At 53.0% G+C, this 19,444-nt stretch overlaps 1 protein-coding gene and 1 long non-coding RNA gene across 6 annotated transcripts in view; one reads left to right on the top strand and one right to left on the bottom strand.

The window, feature by feature from the left end:
* Positions 1-10,217, bottom strand: part of LOC112811862 (uncharacterized) — a 24,834-nt gene extending 14,617 nt beyond the window's left edge. For both annotated transcript variants that reach the window (XR_012381363.1, XR_012381362.1), the window contains exons 1-2: positions 9,844-10,217; positions 9,288-9,347 (exon numbers count right to left, since the gene is read on the bottom strand). This is a non-coding gene — a long non-coding RNA (uncharacterized lncRNA). The remainder of the gene's footprint in view (positions 1-9,287; positions 9,348-9,843) is intronic.
* The window catches only part of KAZN (kazrin, periplakin interacting protein), a 1,113,689-nt gene that overhangs the window by 954,706 nt on the left and 139,539 nt on the right, over positions 1-19,444 (top strand). Inside the window, exon 1 of one of the 4 annotated variants that reach the window (XM_073903323.1) lies at positions 10,368-10,761. The exons of 2 other annotated variants lie outside the window; for them this stretch is intronic. In XM_073903323.1, the coding sequence (XP_073759424.1) occupies positions 10,554-10,761 (208 nt within the window). In that variant the 5' untranslated portion in view covers positions 10,368-10,553. Of the gene's footprint in view, positions 1-10,367; positions 10,762-19,444 lie in introns of those variants that run through there. One more of the 4 variants, XM_025856336.2, reaches the window with a different exon arrangement.

Raw genomic sequence — 19,444 nt, 5'->3', positions numbered from 1 at the left:
AAATAAAATAAAATAAAATAAAATAAAATAAAATAAAATAAAATAAAATAAAATAAAACAAAATGTTGGCAACTGGTGTTTTAAATGTTTTTTAGAGTGCTAGGAGAAGAAAATACATTCCTAGGCCACATTTGACTCTAGGGCCACCAGTGTGCAATCTCTGCTCCTCTCCCTTACCCTCAGCTTACTCTGCGTTAAAATGGGTATAATAACAGTCTCCCTTTCTTACAGGGAAGTTGCAGGATTAAATGCAACAGTGCTTCTAAAGGGTCCATCATAACCACGGACCCCATAGTAAATGGAACCTATTGTTATTTATTAGGACATGGGACACTTCTCTTAGGTGAAATGGGAAGGGACTGGAGTGATGGAAGGGGCATATTAAGTTTGGCACAAGGCAGCTGGCAAGCCCTGAGCTAGAACTCGGGAACTTTTCATGAATCCACAAAATTGATTATGCGCTTGCTGTGTGCCTGGCACTGGGGGCATATTTCAAGTTCAAGACCTGTCCCTTTCTTGAATGTGCAGGGGAGGTGGGAAGAAGCCCATGCAGCAGCTCGTGGGCTTGTCCTCAACCCCAGGAATACCTGTGAATCCCTCCACTGGGCCCCTGATCTGGGAGAAACGTTCCACTTTCAAAGCTCAGGTCTTTGAAAACAAAAAAGAATGCAGCTTCTTTCACAGTTAGCAAAACACATTTTTACTTGTTTGCTTTGTTGAGAAAGTTCAGGGGAAGATGCCAGTCTTTCCTATGTATCTGCCTCCTGAAACCAGTTCCAAAGATATTTAAAGGGAAGAATTTAGAACAAATTCTAATTAGTCCCATTGGGACGAGAGGCCATTGCAGATTTCTGCCCTGAGAACCCGAGACCAGGGCCTAAAGTTACTTCTTGATGTCCAGAGTGAAGAACGTTCTGCGTTCCTCCCTGGGCTTGGCCCACACTGGAGAAGGTTGGGGCAAAGTCAGGCCTGTTCCTGGCCTTGCTGGGGGCACGTACAGCCACAGAAACCCCAAATCTTCTTGTGTGCTGGTAATGGAGGCCAGGCCTGCTCTGCGTTCAGAGTTGGAGAAGCCAGGAGTTGCTCCGGCTGACGTGTTTGGGTTCTGGTGGGCGGGCAGGCAGGCGGACAAGCAGGTAAAGCAGCCCCGGGCGTGTGCGGACAGGCCTCCTGGAGCCCAGGCAGGTGGCCTCCTGACAAGGGAGGGCCCTGGAGTTTGGAGTCTGGGTGCAAAAATCCGTCAGGGTGGGGGAGGGGTGGTTATGTAACTGTGACGCCACAGTCACCGAGAAAGTGACCTTGCTATGCTCCACTGCCTCGTTTCTCCCCCCTCAGAAGGACATGAAGATCTAGCAGCCATTCCTCTGGGCACAGCAGTGGCCCTCAAGTTTATCGTCATCAGGGTCATCTGGAGGGCTGTTTAGACACAAACCATCAGGCCCCACCCTTGAGCTTGTGACTCAAGAGGTCGGGGTGGGGTAGAGAATTTGCATTTCTCATAAATGCTCAGGGATGGTGCTGATGCAGCTGGTCCAGGAGTCACACTTCGAGAATCACTGCTCTAGGCCTGAGTGAAATCAGTCTGCCTAAGCCCCTGATTTGCTGTGTACACCGGGCAAATGCCTGAGCTTCTCTGGGCTTCAGTTTTTCTTAGGAGAAGCCAGCTTTGTCTTTGAACAACTATCCCTCAGTGTTGGGATGCCTAATTCCTCTTCTTCGGTAGCATAGAGATACTCACGTGAAAGGCCCAGCCTTTGCTCAGGGCTCTTGCCCCATGGTTCAAACTTGCTTTTAGCCACCGGGAGGCTAAGTCACTCTAGGAGAGATGGGCACTTTAAGCCTTAAAGGGGCAGGACAGGCCAACATCTCTGGCCTCGGCGCCGGCCCTGCTTGCGAGAATCTTGAAGTGGTTCCCTAGGCTTGTCTTGGGGATCCTTTTGTTTCCTTGGGGAGGTGGGTGGCAGAGGCCCATCATAGCCCCAGGGATAAAGCATCTGTGGCATCGAAACTGGCCAGTAGTCCTCCTTTCTCATCTTAACATCCAAGGGGAGTGTCAGCTTCCTACACGCTGGGGTCCCGTTGCCTCTTCCCACGGCATCTAGGACAGGAGTGGACTCGTGGCAGACACCGAGTGCGAACTGACCAAATAAAATAAACAAGCACAAGAGCAAATGGCTCCTTTACTAAACTGGCCCCACAGCCCAGCTGTCTTCCATCTGCCCTCTGCAGCTCCATGGGCTTTCCCATCTAGGGTCTCCTTTGCTCTTCCCAGAACAGTCTAGGGGAATAGGCAAGTACTCTTACCCCCATTTCACAGGTGAGGAAACTGAGGCCCCCAGTGGCCTGACTTGCTCAACTTCACTGCTAAGTACAGGGCAGCTGCAGCAAGAAAGGTGTGGAACTCCATGCCACAGCCCCTCACAAGAGCCCCTCCCCGGTCCAATTAGTTTTAACCTCCCACACGCCCTGGATGGGCGCTCTGCAGGTAATGGCCATGGGCATGAAGTGGGGAGAGGGATGGTGTCACCGCAGGGGCCCACGGCAGGCTTGATCACACAGGGTTCACCTCCAGAGCCCAGTGCTGTGCCTGGCACCCGGTTGGTGGTGCATAATCAGTACTTGTTGAGTCAATGGATGGATAAAGGAAGACAGGCTTGGTTGAAGTACTAGGTCTAAATTGACCAGCCATGTGATCTTAGACAAATCCTTTTTCCCCTCTAAGCCTTGGATTCTTCAACTGGGAAACAACAACAACAACAACAATAATAATAATAATAACAACAACAGTAAAAGTTATGAGAGCAGACTCTCTAGAGCCAGAATTGCCTATGGCTGAATCCTGCCTCCACCATATAGTACTGTGTGACTTCAGGCAACCTACTAACCCTCTCTATTTCTTGGTTTCCTCACTGATAAAGTGAGGATAAGGATAGAATTTATATAGTTTTGTGGGGATTGAACTGAGCTAATATGAGTACAGTGCTTTATCTAATATTACTAATAACCCTTAACAATGAGGGTTCTAGCTCTGTGCATTGGCAAATTAAATAACATTTAAATAACAAGGTATTTACACAAAGGATACAAACATAGTGATTTGAAGGGGCACCTGCACCCCAGTGTTTATAGCAGCAATGCCCACAATAATAGCTAAACTATGGAAAGAGCCCAGATGTCCATCAACAGATGAATGGATAAAGATGTGGTGTATGTATACAATGGAATATTACTCAGCCATCAAAAAATGAAATCTGACCATTTGCAACAACGTGGATGGAACTAGAGGGCATTATGCTAAGCAAAATAAGTCAAACAGAGAAAGACAATTATATGGTTTCACTGATATGTGGAATTTAAAAAACAAAACAGAGGATCATAGGGGAAGGGAGGGAAAAATAAAATAAGATGAAATCAGAGAGGGAGACAAACCATAAGAGACTCTTAATCATAGGGAACAAACAGTGTTGCTGGAGGGGAGGAAGGTTGGGGGGATAGGGTACCTGGGGGATGGGCACTGAGGAAGGCACTTTGATGTAATGAACACTGGGTGTTATATGCAACTGATGAATCACTAAACTGTACCTCTGAAACTAATAATACACGATATGTTAATTAACTGAATTTAAATTAAAAAAAAAAAAAACCCATGTAAGTAACAAGTACCTAGCAGAAGAGTTCCCGGCACAAAGACAGAAGTGCTCAGTAAACAGTACATGTTATTCTTATCTCAGGCACTGACTGGCCCGTGGCCCTCTGTGCCTCTTGAGTCACACATAGGAAGTGGAGACACAGGGTCTGAAAATTGCGGTGGTGGACGCCAGCCCCATTCCCAGGAGCCACCAACCCCTGGTTCAAACTTGCTGTTGAACCAGTTGGAGGTGAAGTACTGCTAGTGGCCACCGGGGGCAGCAGAGGACCCACCCCACCCAGCTAGCTACCTTGCCGAGCATTCCCTGAGTCCTGTCTTTTTTTTTTTAAAGATTTTATTTTTTTATTTGAGAGAGAGAGAATGAGACATAGAGAGCACGAGAGAGAAGAGGATCAGAGGGAGAAGCAGACTCCCTGCTGAGCAGGGAGCCCGATGCGGGACTCGATCCCCGGGGCCCCAGGATCATGACCTGAGCCAAAGGCAGTCACTTAACCAACTGAGCCACCCAGGCGCCCTCACTGAGTCCTGTCTTAAGGTGAGAAAGATCAGTCTATTCCACCGGACCCACAGGCAGGCATTTTCTCTAACTCTGACATGGGAGGCATTTCCCCAGATAACAGCCCTCACTTCTGAGGTTTAGACTCCCAACCTTGTATTCACCAGCCACATCATCTTGAGTAAGACCCTTTGTCTCCATAGACCTGTTTTCTCATCTGGGACAGGGAGATAGGGTGGCTTGGAGGGTTGAATGAGCTAGAAAGAGCAGTCCCTGGGGCAAAGTGAGTGCTCAGCGGGTAACACCTGTTGCCAAAGTAGCATCGTGGCTATAAGCATGGAGTGTGCAGCCAGACTACATGAGCTTGAGCTCTGCTTGCATCACTCACTGGCTGTGCGCCTTTGGGTAAGTGACTTGCCTTCTCTGTGTCTGTCTCATCTGTAAATGGGGATGATAATGAAGTGTATAGTATCCTTGTAATTCTTAGGGTTGTTGGGAGGGATAAATGGATGTGTAAAGTTCTTAGAACACATATAGTAAGTGCTATGTCAATGTTCGCCAGTATTATTATTGTAAGTCATGGTATTTTGGTGTTATTGCTTTTATTCTGAATAAGCTGCAACATTTTAACTTCCTGCAGAAGCCTCCTTCCTTGACATCAACTCCCCCAGAAAGGGGTTTAGAGGAGATGGGGGGATCTGTGGTCCCTGGATGAGGGCTTTTTCCTCTGGTTGCAGTTGAGAATCTAGCTTGGGACCCGAGTCAGTCCGACAGGCAGGACGTGGAGGCCAGCTGCACTCTGTAAAAATGCTTCAATGCCCGGCTTTGCCCGAGGACTAAGCTAAGCCTTGGCCTCCAGGGCAGGCCCTTTGGAAGCCCCCAGAGGGGATCAGGATCTTTGCCAGGTCATTTGGGGCCCCGAGAAGATCGTCAAAGGGTACCAGTGAGCCCATGACAGGCGCACAAAAGTGTCCAGCCAGGAAGGCCTCACCAGGCCAGATGGCAGGATGGATCTGGGGTAAAATCCTCTGTCCCCATAGGGCAAAGGTCTAAATAGGTTTGGAGGAAAATCCTGTCTAATCCGCCTGCTGCACCTGTGCCCCTGAGTCCTACTGGGATGGCCAAGGGAAGACCAGCACCATCCTTGCTGGTGGCCTTGGTCACAAAGGCATCCCAGGGCCTGCCAAAGGCCTTCCAAGTCACAAATCTGCAGATCTCCATGGAGATAGCAGGGAGTGCCCGTCTGACTTAGAAGCAATGGGCATATCCCTCCAGCCTCCTCCAGCAATGTCCCCCAAGCCCCTTTCTCGAGGGTTTACCCTGTGCCAGGCACCATTCAGAGCTCGACATGTGTGTTTTGTCATTGAAACCCCCCACCACAGCCCTCCGAGGGAGTAGCCACTATCCTCTCCATCTTACAGATGAAGAACCTGAGGCTTCCAGAGGCAAAATCATTTGTCCGAGATATACACTAGTGTGTGCCAGAGCCAGGATTTGAGGCCTGTGTCCCTAGCCTCCTGCGGTGGGGAGCCTCCAACATGGCCCCCAATGATCCCTGCCTCCCGGTATTCACACCTTCCTATAACCCCTCCCATTGAGGGAGGGCAGGACCTAGTGACTCACTTCTGATGAACAGGGAAAAGGTGATGGATGTCATTTCTGAGATCAGGTTACAAAGAGAGTGTGGCATCCATCTTGCCCATACCCTGTTCTGGTCTTACTCAGAGGCTTGTCCGGGAAGCAAGCTGCCATTTTGTGAGTAGATTTCTAGCTCTATTACGGCAAGGACTTGAGAGCAGCCTCCGGCCAACATCCAACGGGGAGCTGAGGATTTCAGTCCAACAGCCCAGGAGGAACTGAATCTTGCCAGAGCCACAAGAGTGAGCTCGGAAGTAGATCTTTCCCAAAGAAGAGCCTTGAGTTGACTATAACCCCAGTAGACACCTTGATGGCAGCCTGTTGGAGACCTTGAGCCCCAGGGCCCCAGCCCGGCCATGCCTGGATTCCTGACCCACAGAAACCAAGAGATAATAAATGCTGGACGTTCTAAGCTGCTAGGTTTTGGGGGTGATTTGTTATGCAGCAATAGATAACGAATACACCTGCTGTCACTGCTAGTGACACACACACAAAACATACGCACACAGCCACCACAGAAGGACAGAAAAGACCAACTCAGCCATGGTGGACAGAACTAGAAAAAATGCTTTCACCTCCACTAACCCGGCCCTTCATTTTGCCTTTGCCAGTGAGGGGCTTAGACCGAAAATCCCTTTCCCACAGTCACACACAAGCTAATGGGGACCTGGCATTGCTACCGGGGTCTCCAGACTCCCGGGAAGTGTTGCAGGAGTTCCCGAAGGTGTTACAGACAAAACTGTGCAGATTCCTAGGAATCTAGGGTTGCTCCTTTGACTTAGTTTCAGATGTTTGGAGAGCCTACCGTAATGTTGGCTGGAAGATCTTAGTAAAATCTCTTCTACAAATACTAAAAGCATAGCCAAGAAAAGAAAAAAATACATGAAAAACGCCAGTGGGTTCAAATATTCCACTTTGAGCACATATCAAATATAGCGGGGTCCTTTAATACAATGTTTCAGGGTTTTGTCAAATTATCTTCATTTTCTCCAGGATTCTAAAGGAAGCTTCCCTGGAAGCCAAGGGTTACTGTGAATGGGAACTGCACTGATCCCTAGCATCCTTGTCCCCTGCGTTGTTTGTGTTTTCTTGGTGATACCCTGTTGGCCTCCTGAGTTCAGGGTCATGGGGACACCGTCTGGCCTCAGAGCTCAGAACCAGAGCATCCTCCCACCCTCTGGCTGACTGCCATCCCCCTACCCAATTTCCCACTCTGCCATTGCTCCTTAATTAGTTGTCTGGAGGAATGGATGGGGACAGTTCCTGCTGCCTTGCCCAACCCCCCAAATCCTCCCTTCCTGCTGCCTTGCCCAACCCCCCAAATCCTCCCTTCCTGCTGCCTTGCAGAGGCCGGACACAACGTACCCTGGAGAAGGACAGAATGAGCCAAATCTCAGGCCCAGCTGTCTCCAGCGTCAATTCCCAGCATCCCCCAGAGAGGCTGGGAAGATCTTCTGGGAGGAGAACCAGCTACATAATCTGCAGATCCCAATGCAAAATGAAAGTGCGAAGCTCCTACTTCAAAAATAATTAAGAATTTCAAGGCGATGACAGCGGAGCGTTAACCCAAGAGCAGGGCCCTCCTACCCAGGTTGCACACTCAGAAGCTGGCCCTGTCTTGGAGCCTCCAATCCAAACCACCCTGAGTTATCATTCCTGGAGGGCCTGCCCAAATGCTCGCGGCAGAAAATGGGTTGTCACTGGCTCCTGGATCTCCTGTTGCCGGACTGAGCAGAAACATCTCCTGGGTCCAGGGTATCCTCGTAATGAGAAACATACCACAAGGAAGAAATACCTCCCACCCAAGGCAGATGGTTTTTTCTGGAAGGCTGCAGGCTGCCGCTGCTCTGAGGTTTGCCTGCTAGCAGAGTTGGGAGCAGGGACTGCCAATACTGACTGGTGGAGGCCTGGGCAGTTTGAGAACCCCCAGAAGTGTTGGAAGTTGGGTCCAGCTGCCATCTGAAGTCCTGGTCCTAAAAGGGGGGAACACTCTCTCTCTCTCTCTCTCTCTCTCTCTCTCTCACACACACACACACACACACACACACACACACACACACACACACTCACATACATGCACATGCATGCACACACACCACCAGGCCAAAGCTGTGCTGAGTAAGGACAGCGGCAGAAATCCCCCAGGCCTGAGGGCTTGAGAAATGGCTTGGATTATTGAAATGTAAGTAGAGAGCCTGCGCAGACTTCCGAGAGGTTGCAGGGGGACCAATAAGATGTAGCAGTGAAGTGAGCACTGGTGGCCAATGGGCTAGAGAGAAACTTCTAGACCTGTTTATTGTTCTTTCTCCTTCCTCTCCTCCTCCCTCTCCCCTTTCTTCTTCTTGTTAAAGAGTTGTCAACATTTTGAACTTAGATTACACCTAAAAATCCATATTCCTAGTAGCTCTAAAAAAATAAAAAAAACCCTCTGGTGACACTAGAGCCACATTCCTGCATGACAGCCATCTACTGCTTCTTATTTGCCACAGTCCTCACCACTCCCTAAAGTCTCCCTAACACCAAATCCAAAAGTGGCAAGCGCTACTACATATTCATGTTTGTGTTGCTGTTTTCTTGTCATGGAATTCAGAGACAATTGCATGTCTATCAAACGTGGGAAGATAGATTAAGAGCTCCATGTACCTCAAGAAACATGGGAAAGAGCATGTTTCTTTGTGGAAGCACCTTCTTACCTGCTTATTATGCAAAGCGTTGTCTAAGCCAAAGAATACAACTTAAATGCCCTTAAGAAACAAACCCACGGCGAGCCAAGTACTGCCCACCTCACTCATTTATGTCCTCAGTTGGGTCCCTGAAGACATCTGGAACAGACACTTCCTGTACCGGGTGTCTCCAGAATGCAAGGGCATTCCCAGCTTCTCCCCCCAGGCTGGCTCAGAGCAATCTTTCTTTTGTTCTGTTGTGCATATTACCCCAGAAAAGGCAAAAGAATTGAGGGATTCCTAGCATCTCCTATCACTCGGTGTGAGGTCAGCTTCCTCCCCTTAGCATGGTGTGGGTGTTTAACCATGTGAGTGGTTTTCTTCCCTGGCTGGTGTTACTGGTCAGCTTTCCTTTGGTGTTACTGGTCAGCTTTCCACTGGGCAGTTGGGGTTTCAGACAGGGGTAAGGGGTCTGGGGCAGCCCTGCGGCCCTCTACAACTGGGCCAGTTTCCCCATTATTGGGAGGGTGAGGAAGATGTGGGGGGTGGAAGCTGGCAAGGCCATTATGGAGGGTGGCCAGACCCCAGTGCTTTCGAAGAGGCGGGGCTCCTCGCCCAGAGATAGGAAAGTCACCTGTGAACAGTTTGAGATACTTGGGGCTGGGTGGAGGGAAGTTCGTTGTTTCCCACAGCTTGGTGGAGAGCCATATGCCAGTGACCTCGACATTCCCAGAGCTCAGGCCTGGGCCCCGTGGGAACCAGGGGTTACAGAGCCAGGCCTGGGTGCGTGCTGCCTGGAAGGGGAGGTTGGGGACATCCCTGAGACGGTGTGAGTTCTCACCTGGTGATGTAGCTTCAGCTCCCTGTGTCTTAGGAGGGAAACCAGACCAGCTTCCTGGGGCTGTGGGGGAGATAATTAGTCCTTCTAAAGAGCATCATAATCCCAGATCAAAGGGGGCTTGGGGCTGCAAATTCATTTTACGGTGAGCACTGCCAGCCACGGGAGCACCCACTGCAGCGGGCAGGTTTGGGTTTGCAGACCCAAGGTGTCACCTCACCCGGGGCTTGGCTGGCTAACTAACTGGCCCCCCACCCACTCCCGGGATCCAGGTCGTGGCGTTCCCTGGGAATCACCTCACCTGACACATGGCTGTGGCAGAGGGGCATTCAGAAGCATCTATGATGGTAGAAGGGGTGGAAATTACTGATGCCTCATTTTATAGAGGGGGAAACTGAGGCTCAAGGAAGTGAGATGCAGACATAGGGCCCCCCACCAGATCACAGTCTCCTTAGGGATGTGGGACCGTGTCGGTTCCCCGTCCCTCGCCAACACCGCCCCTCCACCCCCCACCCACCCCCCCACCCCGCACAGTGAATGTGCTCAGTATGATACTCACTTAAAGAACGCCTGGTCACACAGTACGGAGGAGCATAGGAAACGTCCCAGGGCTACCTACCCGTTTCCCGGGCCATTTTTTCTGCCCTCTCCTGGCCAGTTTTGGAGACTTCAGCTCTTCAGCATTGATGTCACGAGGGTGTCAGAAGAGTGGAGACATATGCAAATTGGGGTACCTGGCGGCCGTCCCCCCAGATGCACTCACTTGGGGCTTTCAAAGACCTGGGTGCCAGGCCTGTCCCTTCCGATCCCTGCGCCACTGGCCATCTTTCTGACCCGCAGTCTCTCCAGAAAAGACCATGCTGGGGATGCGCCGAGCGTCCCGGAATGGGGCCACGAAGCGCTCCCCGAGGCCGTGGGGCGAGTCCGGGCGCCGCCAAGAGGCCGGGGGCGGGGCTGGGGGCGGGGCCGGGGCGGGGCGGGGCGAGCGGCCGGCCCTCGCCAGCCCGGAAGGAGCTGGAGGAGGAGCCGCGGGAGTGAGAGTCGTTCCCACGTGAGAGGCCGGCGGCCGAATTCCTCGCGTGCGGCGGCCGCGGACGGCCCGGCGTCGGCCGGACGGAGAGCCCTGGTCCGGCGCGCGCGGGCGGCCGGCGGGCGGGGGGGCGGTGCTCGGCTGCGTACCGATGCGGCGGCGGCCCCGGAGGCTGTGAGCCCGGCGCCCGTCGTCGGAGCCCCCCGCGCAGCCGCGGCATCGCCCCCCGGGCACGCGGCATGCGGGCTGCCGACTCGGGCACCTGGGAGCGCGTCCGCCAGCTCGCGGCGCACGGCGAGCCGGCGCCTTCCTGCGGGGCGGGGGCCGGGCCGGCGCGCCCCCGGGGACCCGCAGCCTGCGAGCCCGGTGCGGACGCGGGGGGGCCGGCCGATCGGCCCCGCGCCGGGGCGCCCTCGGTTCGAGCGGATGGCGACTGCAGCCAGCCGGGTAGGTGCGCGCTGGGCTGGGAGGGCGGCGCGGCCGCAGGCCCGGGGAGTCGCCGGGGCCGGGCACGCGGGGGCGCTCCCGGCCGGGATCGCCGAGTGCTGGTGGCAAAGTTCTCGCCGCGCGCCGCGCCTCTGGCGCGGGGAGGGGTGCGGGGGGAGTCGCGCGGGACGCGGAGTTAGTTCTATAGCTTGCGGACTGGGGTTTTGGCGCTCGCCGCTTTCGGGCTGAGCCGCCCCGCCCCCCCCCGACCGAGCTGCAGGGGGAGGTCAAGGCCACGCCTGCCGTAGTTGTGAGATCCTGGGGCTCCCGGAGACCTCGCTCTGTGCTGGACCCCGCCACTGTCCTGGGAAGCGTGGGAAGGGGGCCAGCCCGGCACGAAGTTGGGGGCGGCCCCTCTCCGGCCGCACCTGTAACCCACCCGGCAGCCCCTATAAAGTGCCAGGAGAGCCCTGCTTTACTGCTGCCCCTTTGAGCGGAACATGATGGCTTGCATTTGCTAGGAGCAGAGAGAAATCGAGGCGGTGGAGACACAATGCGAGGGTCTGATTATGTATCATTGGCTAATCTGCCCCAAGCTGAGGACCGCGTTTTAACGTTAAAATATTCCGAGTGGGTGCGCCCATTCCGTTCTGTTCGGGTTGGTCTCTGTCTCAGCTGCCCCCGCCCCCGCAAGTTACGTCTTGGGGGGGAGGTGCCCAGAGGACCCCCTGGATCCCCTAGACTCTAGAGTACGAAGAAATTTAGACGGAAGATGAACGGCTTCCAAGAAGTGTCTGTCATCATCAGTTTGAAGTTGGAATACTAGGAAAGATGGGGGAGGGGGGAGTATAACATGGTTGTTCGTTATTTCTTGAATACCTCTTGTGTTCCCGTAATTTACATGGCATGTGTCCTTAAAATTTTATCACAACTCTGGGAGGGAAGCTGTGTTATCTTCCTGAAGATAAGGACAGAAAATGCCAGAGTTTCAGCAACTTGCCCAAGGTCCCACCATTTCAAGTATTTTCTGTTGGTTGACACCAGAATGCTTCTCCCAGACAGCAAGCTTAACCAGCTGGGAAACACCAGGCTTATTTACCTAATAATTATTTCTTTCCTATGAGAAAAAGCCAGCAGCAAGGTCCCCTAATTCCGGGCTGCCTGTGTTGGTCTCCCAAGGAGACGGAATCCTGAGGATCACACTCCCGAGCTGGGACCACAGACCAGTCGGCTGTGATGAGCTGCCGCTGGTGTCCTGGAGCCACTGAAGTCTTGGGTCTCCAAGGGTCTAGAAAAGGGACACGGAGCCCTGGAAGGAGCCTGAGTCCCTGGACCCTTGGCCCTGGGGCTGGGCCTGCTGGAGACAGTCCCACCTCCTCCCCAGCTGCACAGAGCGGTTAGAGTCCAAGACAGCTTGGTGTAAAACAGAGCACAGATGTAAAGAACAAGCAAATAGGAGAGCTTGGGCAAGTTGCTTCATCTTTTTGAGACTCAGTTTACCCATCAAAAAAGTGCTGATAATAACTGGTGTCAACTAATATCTTGATCATTCTAAAGCTAGCATCTGCAGATCACCTTGCCTCATTCATAGTTGATGTTTCATAAAAGTTAGTTATCAGCGTCACTGGTGGGGCACCTGTCAGGCCCCCCCCCCCCTGTCTCAGTGTCCCATTAGGATGTGATGCTATCCGTTCCATCTCCGCGCTCTTGAACCGTGTCAAGATGAGATTTGTCTTGTCTATAAAGCACTTCAGTGATCCCAGGCTGACTGTCGTGCTAGTGGGGGGTTGTTATTATATAAACATGGAGGAGATGGTTGGGTGGAGAGAGAGCTGTTTACTTTGTGTCTACATAGACTCCATTTGTGTATTCATAATAACAATATCCTAATGACATGGTGTAGCTGAGAAACGCCTGTCTCCAAGGTCTTGGGGGTGGTTGTTATTCCGATGGCCCTCGGGGTGTCCCTTTAGGTCAGGGAGCGATGGAAATCTCCTGATTTACAGTTGGCATCCCTGGCATGAATCAAGATCAAGCCAGCGGCTAAACCAGTAAAGTTTTGAGTTCTCTCTCCTCTACCCACCCACCCTTCACCCCCTTCTGCTCTCTGGTTCTTGAAGATCAAATGCAGTTTCTGAGAACTTTCGTGGTGGCTGGGCATTGGTGTCAGCCTGTCATGGACATGGATTCTCAAACCTTTGGCTGTTTTTAGGGGTTTTCCTCTGGGCGGCAAAGGAGGGCTCTTCTGGCTTAGAACCACAAGCTGAAATTATTGTTGAAATAAACATTTCAGCCAGGCTGTGAGATGACCCGTCCCAGGATCTCAGCACGTCGGTCTCCAGCTGAACGTGATGTTCGGTTGAAGGAGCTGAACAGTGAGTGCCCTGTTGGTTGACAGAGTCTGGGAATTGGCACTTTCAGAGGTGTGGGGAAGAGGGAAGGGGGGGGCCCTGGCTTGGCAGGATGGAAGCCTGGACACTTTGACATGGCTCATGGAGGGTATCCTGACATCAGCAGGGTGACGGGCTCTGCTGGTGACCGCTCTGGCCCCCAGGGTGCGGCCCCTTCCAGGGAAGGTGACCATTCTTTGTGCAGAGGCTAAGGACCCGAGCCGGAGATGCAGAAATTTGACATGTGCTCAGTCTGCCCGTGGTTCTGCCTCAAATCTGTGTGACCTTGAGATACTCGATAACTCAGTTTCCCTATTGGCACGCCACAGGAATAACTCCGTCTGAGGGGAGGTCATCCAGAACCCCCCACAGAGTGAAGCAGGTGCTCCCTGAGGCTTCTTAGGGGGGAGACGTGAACAAGTCCTTCTTTGGTCGTCCATTCATTCGGTCCCATTTCTTGAGCCACTACTCCTGCCAGGCACCGACTGTGGTAGCTGCCAGGGATCTATAGTGGCAAAGGGGACAGCTGTAGCCCTTGTTTCCATGGAGCTTCTTATCTGTGGGAGGAGATTTCCAGCAGGTAAGTACACACAGGATGTGTCTGGAGATGGCAAGTGCTCCACGGAAAAGTAAAGCCAGGTGAGGGGTTAGCGTGATGGGAGCGGGTGCTGGTCAGTCTTGGGGTAGCAGGGCCCGAGGGAATGCAGTGAGCCGCACAGGTGCTGAGTCCCTAAGGCAAGAGGGTGTTGCTGATCAGCTAAAGCCACCAAGTTACTGTGTTTTTTTAAAAGTTGTTGGTGAGTTCATGTCTTTGGAGTCGGGGCACTCTCTCTGTCCCCATCCGAAGCCTACCCAGGTTTGTAGGCCCAGTTCAGATGCCATGCCTCCTTAAGCTCTTCTTCTAACCCCAGGTTATAAAGTCACAGGACCTAATGGAGCCCCTTTCGGCCTCTACCTTTTTTCTTAGTCATAGGCGTTCTTGTCTCCTCGAGCCCCTCCTCCTCACACAAAGGCCCCTGGCCCAGGGCACCAGACCCTTGTGGATCTGTGTACTGGTTTCCAGTGCTGTTCTGTACCCTCCCAGGGGCCAGGCATGGTGCGAACCAAGTGGGATGCTTTGTCTTAATCAGTCCTCCAATGATCCCGGGGGGGAGGGGGGGCGGGTGCCATTGCCAGTCCCATGCACGGATGAGGAAACGGGTGCTTAGGAAAGTTCGGTAACTTGCCTGAGATCACACGGCCGGGGCTTGCTTGTGGGGTCCCAGATTGTAGACCTCACAGCTCTGTGGAAAGACCTTGTATCAGTCTCTAAAACGTAGACCCACATTATGTTTCAGGTCCGTTTTCTCTTTAAATTTTTATCTTTAAAAAGAGGGGGCTGGGGTTGTCCTCTCCTTGACATTCCTTGTTTTTAAGCAACTCAAGCATTTGCTTATCTCTGTCTTTAGCAATTTCAGCAATAGGTTGGCCTCGTGTTATCCCCTCCTGGAAAGGGTTTCTGCAGGGTTGAGAGTGAGATTAAATCTCCCCGTTGGAACTGGGGACACTCATAGAAAGCCAGCCACGAGGACCACCAGGGTTTCGTGTGGGTGTCCTTGGCCACCTGAAGTGGGACAGAGACAGCTGGGGCTTGGCTGTCCTGGCCAACCAGGAGTGAAAGTCACCGCTCTTGAAAACAATTCTGATCGGTTTCCCCCAGGAGCTCTCCTGTGGCCCAGCACCTCACCCTGTGTGACTGCTCGGTGAGGGGTTGAATTTTCCTTCCGCCACGGCAGAGAGTACAGGGCACCAGCCTTGGAATCAAACACACCCTGCTTTGATCCGCCAGCTCTTCTGCTTACAAGCCGTGTGTCCCCAAGCAAGTTATTTAACGTCTCGGTCCTCAGTTTACCCATCTATAAAATGGAATCATATTACCCGCTGTAGAGTTGTTGGACAGGAATCTGTGTGGTTAGCATCCTTCATATGCATGGAGCCCAGTGCTCCCAGTGCCATAAGAGGGAGGAGGATTCCCATTTCTCCAGAGTCCAAAGAAATTGATTGTGTGTGTGTGTGTGTGTGTGTGTGTGTGTAAAATTTTTAAAAAATTTTTTTGAGCTTTGAGCTCTTGGGGTTTGATGAAATTGGCTGATTCTGAAGGACTGGTGGCTGCTTATCTGGCCTTCTAAGTAATCAGGAAATTTCCATAGTAGGCATTATGCACGCCTTGTGTCCTTTGTAATATTCCCATTGAGTTAACTGGAGGATTTGCTAGGACCCTCCAGCCATCCTGAAGGAAGAGTTTACTTCGCTTTTGATCATTTCAAGAGTCACTTGAGTGCATGGTTCAAGGAAAACAGCAAACACGAGCCTGGACCAACCCCCTCTCCCCCACACCACGGCCAGTTGACAGAAGTGGAAAACCGGGTACATTGGTGTTGACACAGATTTTAGCCCCAGCAGATAAGCACAGCCGACATATCATTAAAGCCGGCCACAGTGGGGATGCCGTGTTTGCCGTGAGTCACTAAGGGCTATAAACACTCCGGAGAGGGTGGCAAGCCGTGTTTACAAGGTGTGTGTGCGTGTGCGTGTCGTTATTTTTTTACGAATTTACTCTCCGCAAATGCATTTCACATTGAGCGTGTTGGAGGAGCACCTGTCCAGGACGGGGAGAGGCACGAATGACTCCCATTCAAAAGGACCACCCGTTCTGTGCCCCCTGGGGCAGCCACCGTGAAGGTGGGGACGTCGCGCTTTCTCTGGTCTGCTGTTGGGACGCCTTCAAGAGAAGCCAGCTGGAAGACACGGGTTGTGGCGATTCCTCAGAGCCCCCAATGAGTGGCATTAGCCCAAAAGGTGCTGGCGCAGCCCTGAGTTTGGAAGAAATGACCAGCCAGAAAGGTATGACAGATATGTGGGCGAGTCCTGCCCCGAGCTGGGTGCTGCCAAGCCCAGGGACTACAGCCGAGGGGAGCTGGTGGTTTCAGGGGGGCGCCCCTCCGTGGGCACCCTCCTTCTGTGTGCCGGGCTTTGGGGACCGCTTGGAGGGGTGGGAACGCCCACCACCTGGTGGCCTACCTGCAGGTCTGACAGCCTCCTCTTTTGTTGCTGCCTGGATCTGGACACTGGCGCCGGCTCCCAACTAGTTGGGGCTGTAACTTTATCCCAGGCATGGAGTGTGTTCAGCACCTTTTAATTGTATAGAAGCTTCAGAAAGCCCTCCCTGGGGGCCCAGAGAGTCATAAAAACAGCAGCTGCGGGTTCCTGTCTGCCTCCTTCCCGTACCCGCTCTGCTCTGCCTCACCGATGCACGGCTAACTTTGAAGTCCTGTGTACCCAGGCGGGGAAGAAGGTGTATTTCTGTTGGGGCCTTTTCGTGAGGAAGAAGCGTTGATTGAGGGCCGCCCCCGGAGCCGGGCACTTTGTTACCTGCGTTCCTGCTGGTCGTCTCCTACCCCTTTTAGGTAGCTGGCATCCTCCCCTCCTTAAAGGTGACACAGTTGAGGCGTGAAGCGGTTACAGAGATGGTAGTCAGTGGCTGTTCCAGGATGCCGTGCGGTCTGCCCCAGGACCATTGCTTCTCCCTCTGGTCTCCTTCATCAGCTGACGATTCCCTGAGGGCCACCTGGGCCCCGGGCGGAGACTGCAACGCTGGGCGTCCTGGGACTCTCTCCCTGGCATCTTTGACACGCTGGTTTCCAATCAGCCAGAGGCAGCTGGGAGTGAGGGCCCCTGGGGCCCAGAGCTGCTCAGTTGGCTCCAGGAGACTACCCCACCCCTCTGCCCCAGCCAGAATCCAAAGAGGCCAGCCGGCCCCTGACAGGAGGTCCAATCCAGGCAGAGTCCTGACAGGAAACCCTCAGCAGGGATGGAGTCAATTCGCTCTCGCCACAAAGTGAGGACACAGGCCCAGGGTGAGGAAAGGGCCCATCCTCCAAGATGTCATGGGGTTTCCGGGGCCCTCTGTGGAAACTCACAGATACACACGGTATCTTGGCAAAGCTGGGGGTTTCCCTCTTGACCCCCTTCCCTAATTCCTCCTGGCTCGTTAAAGGGAGTTTCAGACTGGGGATCACCGTGGTCCAGGGTGCCTGCCAGTATCTGGATCCTCAGGCTCCACCCCTGTTCTGCCTGTAGGTCCGGGGAGGGGCCTGGGAATCTGTATTTGTATTGAGCGCCCTGGATGAGTTTGATGCAAGGGTTCCATGGACCTGACTTTGAGAACCTCTTTGCTCCTTGCGTTTCTGGGATTGGATTAATTTTAGAGTAAGAAAATTCGGAGGCTCTGGTACTCTGGTTTACCCCCCCTGACATAATCCTTAGCGGCATCCTTTCCCTTCCCACAGGCGTCCTGAAGTGGCCAATACGTTAGGTACATGGACATCCTAACTAACTCCCTTTTTCCTTTTCTAGTGCAAGCCCCCCCTCCCACCCCCTGCCTGGGCACACACATTCTCCGAATCTATTAGAAACAGGCATATGCTTGTCCGTCTTGGGCCCTCTCGAGATTGTCCAGGGGTGAGAAAGCAACCAGAGGAAGGCTCTGGTTTTGCTCAGATCCCCCCACCTCACTCCCCACGCCACCACCAGCATGCCTGGGCCTTTCACTCAGCCACTGTCCTTCTTCCTTGAGCACCTTGGAGGAGTTGGGCACTGGGCAGCGCTGAGCAGACAGAGGGGGTCCTCACTCTTGGCCTGTGGTTCATCCAGATTCTTTAGACTTGCTACCAAGCCCGCTGCTGGGGGCTGCTCCTCCAGCCTACCCCCCACCCACAGCCCAGATCGCCTGCCCTCCCCGCCTACCTGGATACTTTTTGTTGTTGGCCTGATTGTCGTGCACACAGCAGACATATGCTGTGGTGCTTCTTGGCATCTCTCACCGTGACTGCAGTGCAGAGCACAGCTGTGGGCAGTGGGGAGGGGTTTCTGGCACTTTAGATCCTGCAGGACTTTGAAGGCTCACTTGGGGTGGGAAGCCAAGGGCCTGAGTGGTGGGGAGGGGAAGGTTCTGCTTGTAGCCCTCCCCTGCGTAAGGCATCCCCAGCAAAGAGCTGAGTCCCGGAGTCAGTGGACTCAAATGCAGATTGTGAGGCTCCCCTCCGGGATTGCCTCAGTAGGGCCCAGGGTGGAGTTCGGACCCTGCGCTTTTTTTTTTTTTTTTTTTTTTGGCAGTAAAACCTACATAACACAGAATTGACCATTTTGACCATTTTTAGGTGTGCAGTTCAGTGGCATTAAATACATCAGCAGTGTATGCAACCATCACCACTATCCGTCTCCAGCACTTTTTCGTCATCCCAAACTGTGACTGTCCCCACTAAGTAATAGTTCCCCAGCCCCACCCCAGCCCCCAGTAACCCGCCGTGCTGCCATGTGTCTACACATTGGCCTAATGTAGGGACTGGATGCAGTAACCGCGGGACCCTGCGTTCCTCACGGACTGTCCATCCCTGCCCCCACACTGCCGGTCCTGGAACCACAGGCGGAGATCCCCTGTCCCCAGGGCTTTATCTCTAGTGTTCTCTCGATTCCTTCCTGGAAAACATGACCACCTCACACGTGTGCTGAGAAGGTCTAGGGAAGGAATAAATTCAGTTACCTTTTCTCCGTGATTCAGTCCAGTCTATTGTGAATACCTCTGCCATCGTGATGCGTTGACCATACCTTTTTGTGCGTGGTTGGTTTTGTTTCGTGTCACTTTCTTTGAAGGGGAATTGCTTGGGCTTTTATGAGTTTGTTTTCCATAGCATATTTGTGATTACTAAGCTAACTACTAGGGACTCCTCATTGCCATGGGTAATTCAGCGCCGGCGGCCAAACAGGAGGAAGAAGAACCATCCTCTTGGGTTCTGGGGCAGGTTCTGCTAACCTGGACCGCCTCCTCCCACCAGCAGGTGCAGGGGCAGCATCCGTGTCTGCTGGGATGCTCCGCCTATGGTTCCCTCTTTAAAGTGTGGGCTAGGAATGTCACTCTTGGTGGAGTCTTTTCTTTCTCTTGCACCCTGAGAAAGACGGGGGAGGAACCCCCTTTATATAGAAAGGGAAACAGAGGCACACATACTGTGATCTTTCCGGGCCAGAGCTGTCTGACAAACTTTGCAAAGATGGCAACATTTTAGATCTCGCCTGTCCCATGTGGAAGTCACTGGATTGTAGCTAGTACGACAACAGAACTGAATTTCACATTTTATTTCATTGTAAAAGGCTCCCTGTGGTTAGTGGCTACCGTAGTGGGTGGCGCAGCTGGTCCTGAGTCAGGGCAGGAGCCTGCAGACGTTTCTGTGGCCCACCACAGCTCACAAAGCCTGCAAACCGTGTATTTCCACCGTGGT

This window comes from Callorhinus ursinus, unplaced genomic scaffold (assembly GCF_003265705.2).
Source record: "Callorhinus ursinus isolate GAN/ISIS: 27379988/994484 unplaced genomic scaffold, GSC_fseal_2.0 scaffold18, whole genome shotgun sequence".
Taxonomy (NCBI): Eukaryota; Metazoa; Chordata; class Mammalia; order Carnivora; family Otariidae; genus Callorhinus; species Callorhinus ursinus.
The sequence above is the reverse complement of the archived record's forward strand: the minus strand, read 5'-3'. Positions and strand labels throughout refer to the sequence as shown.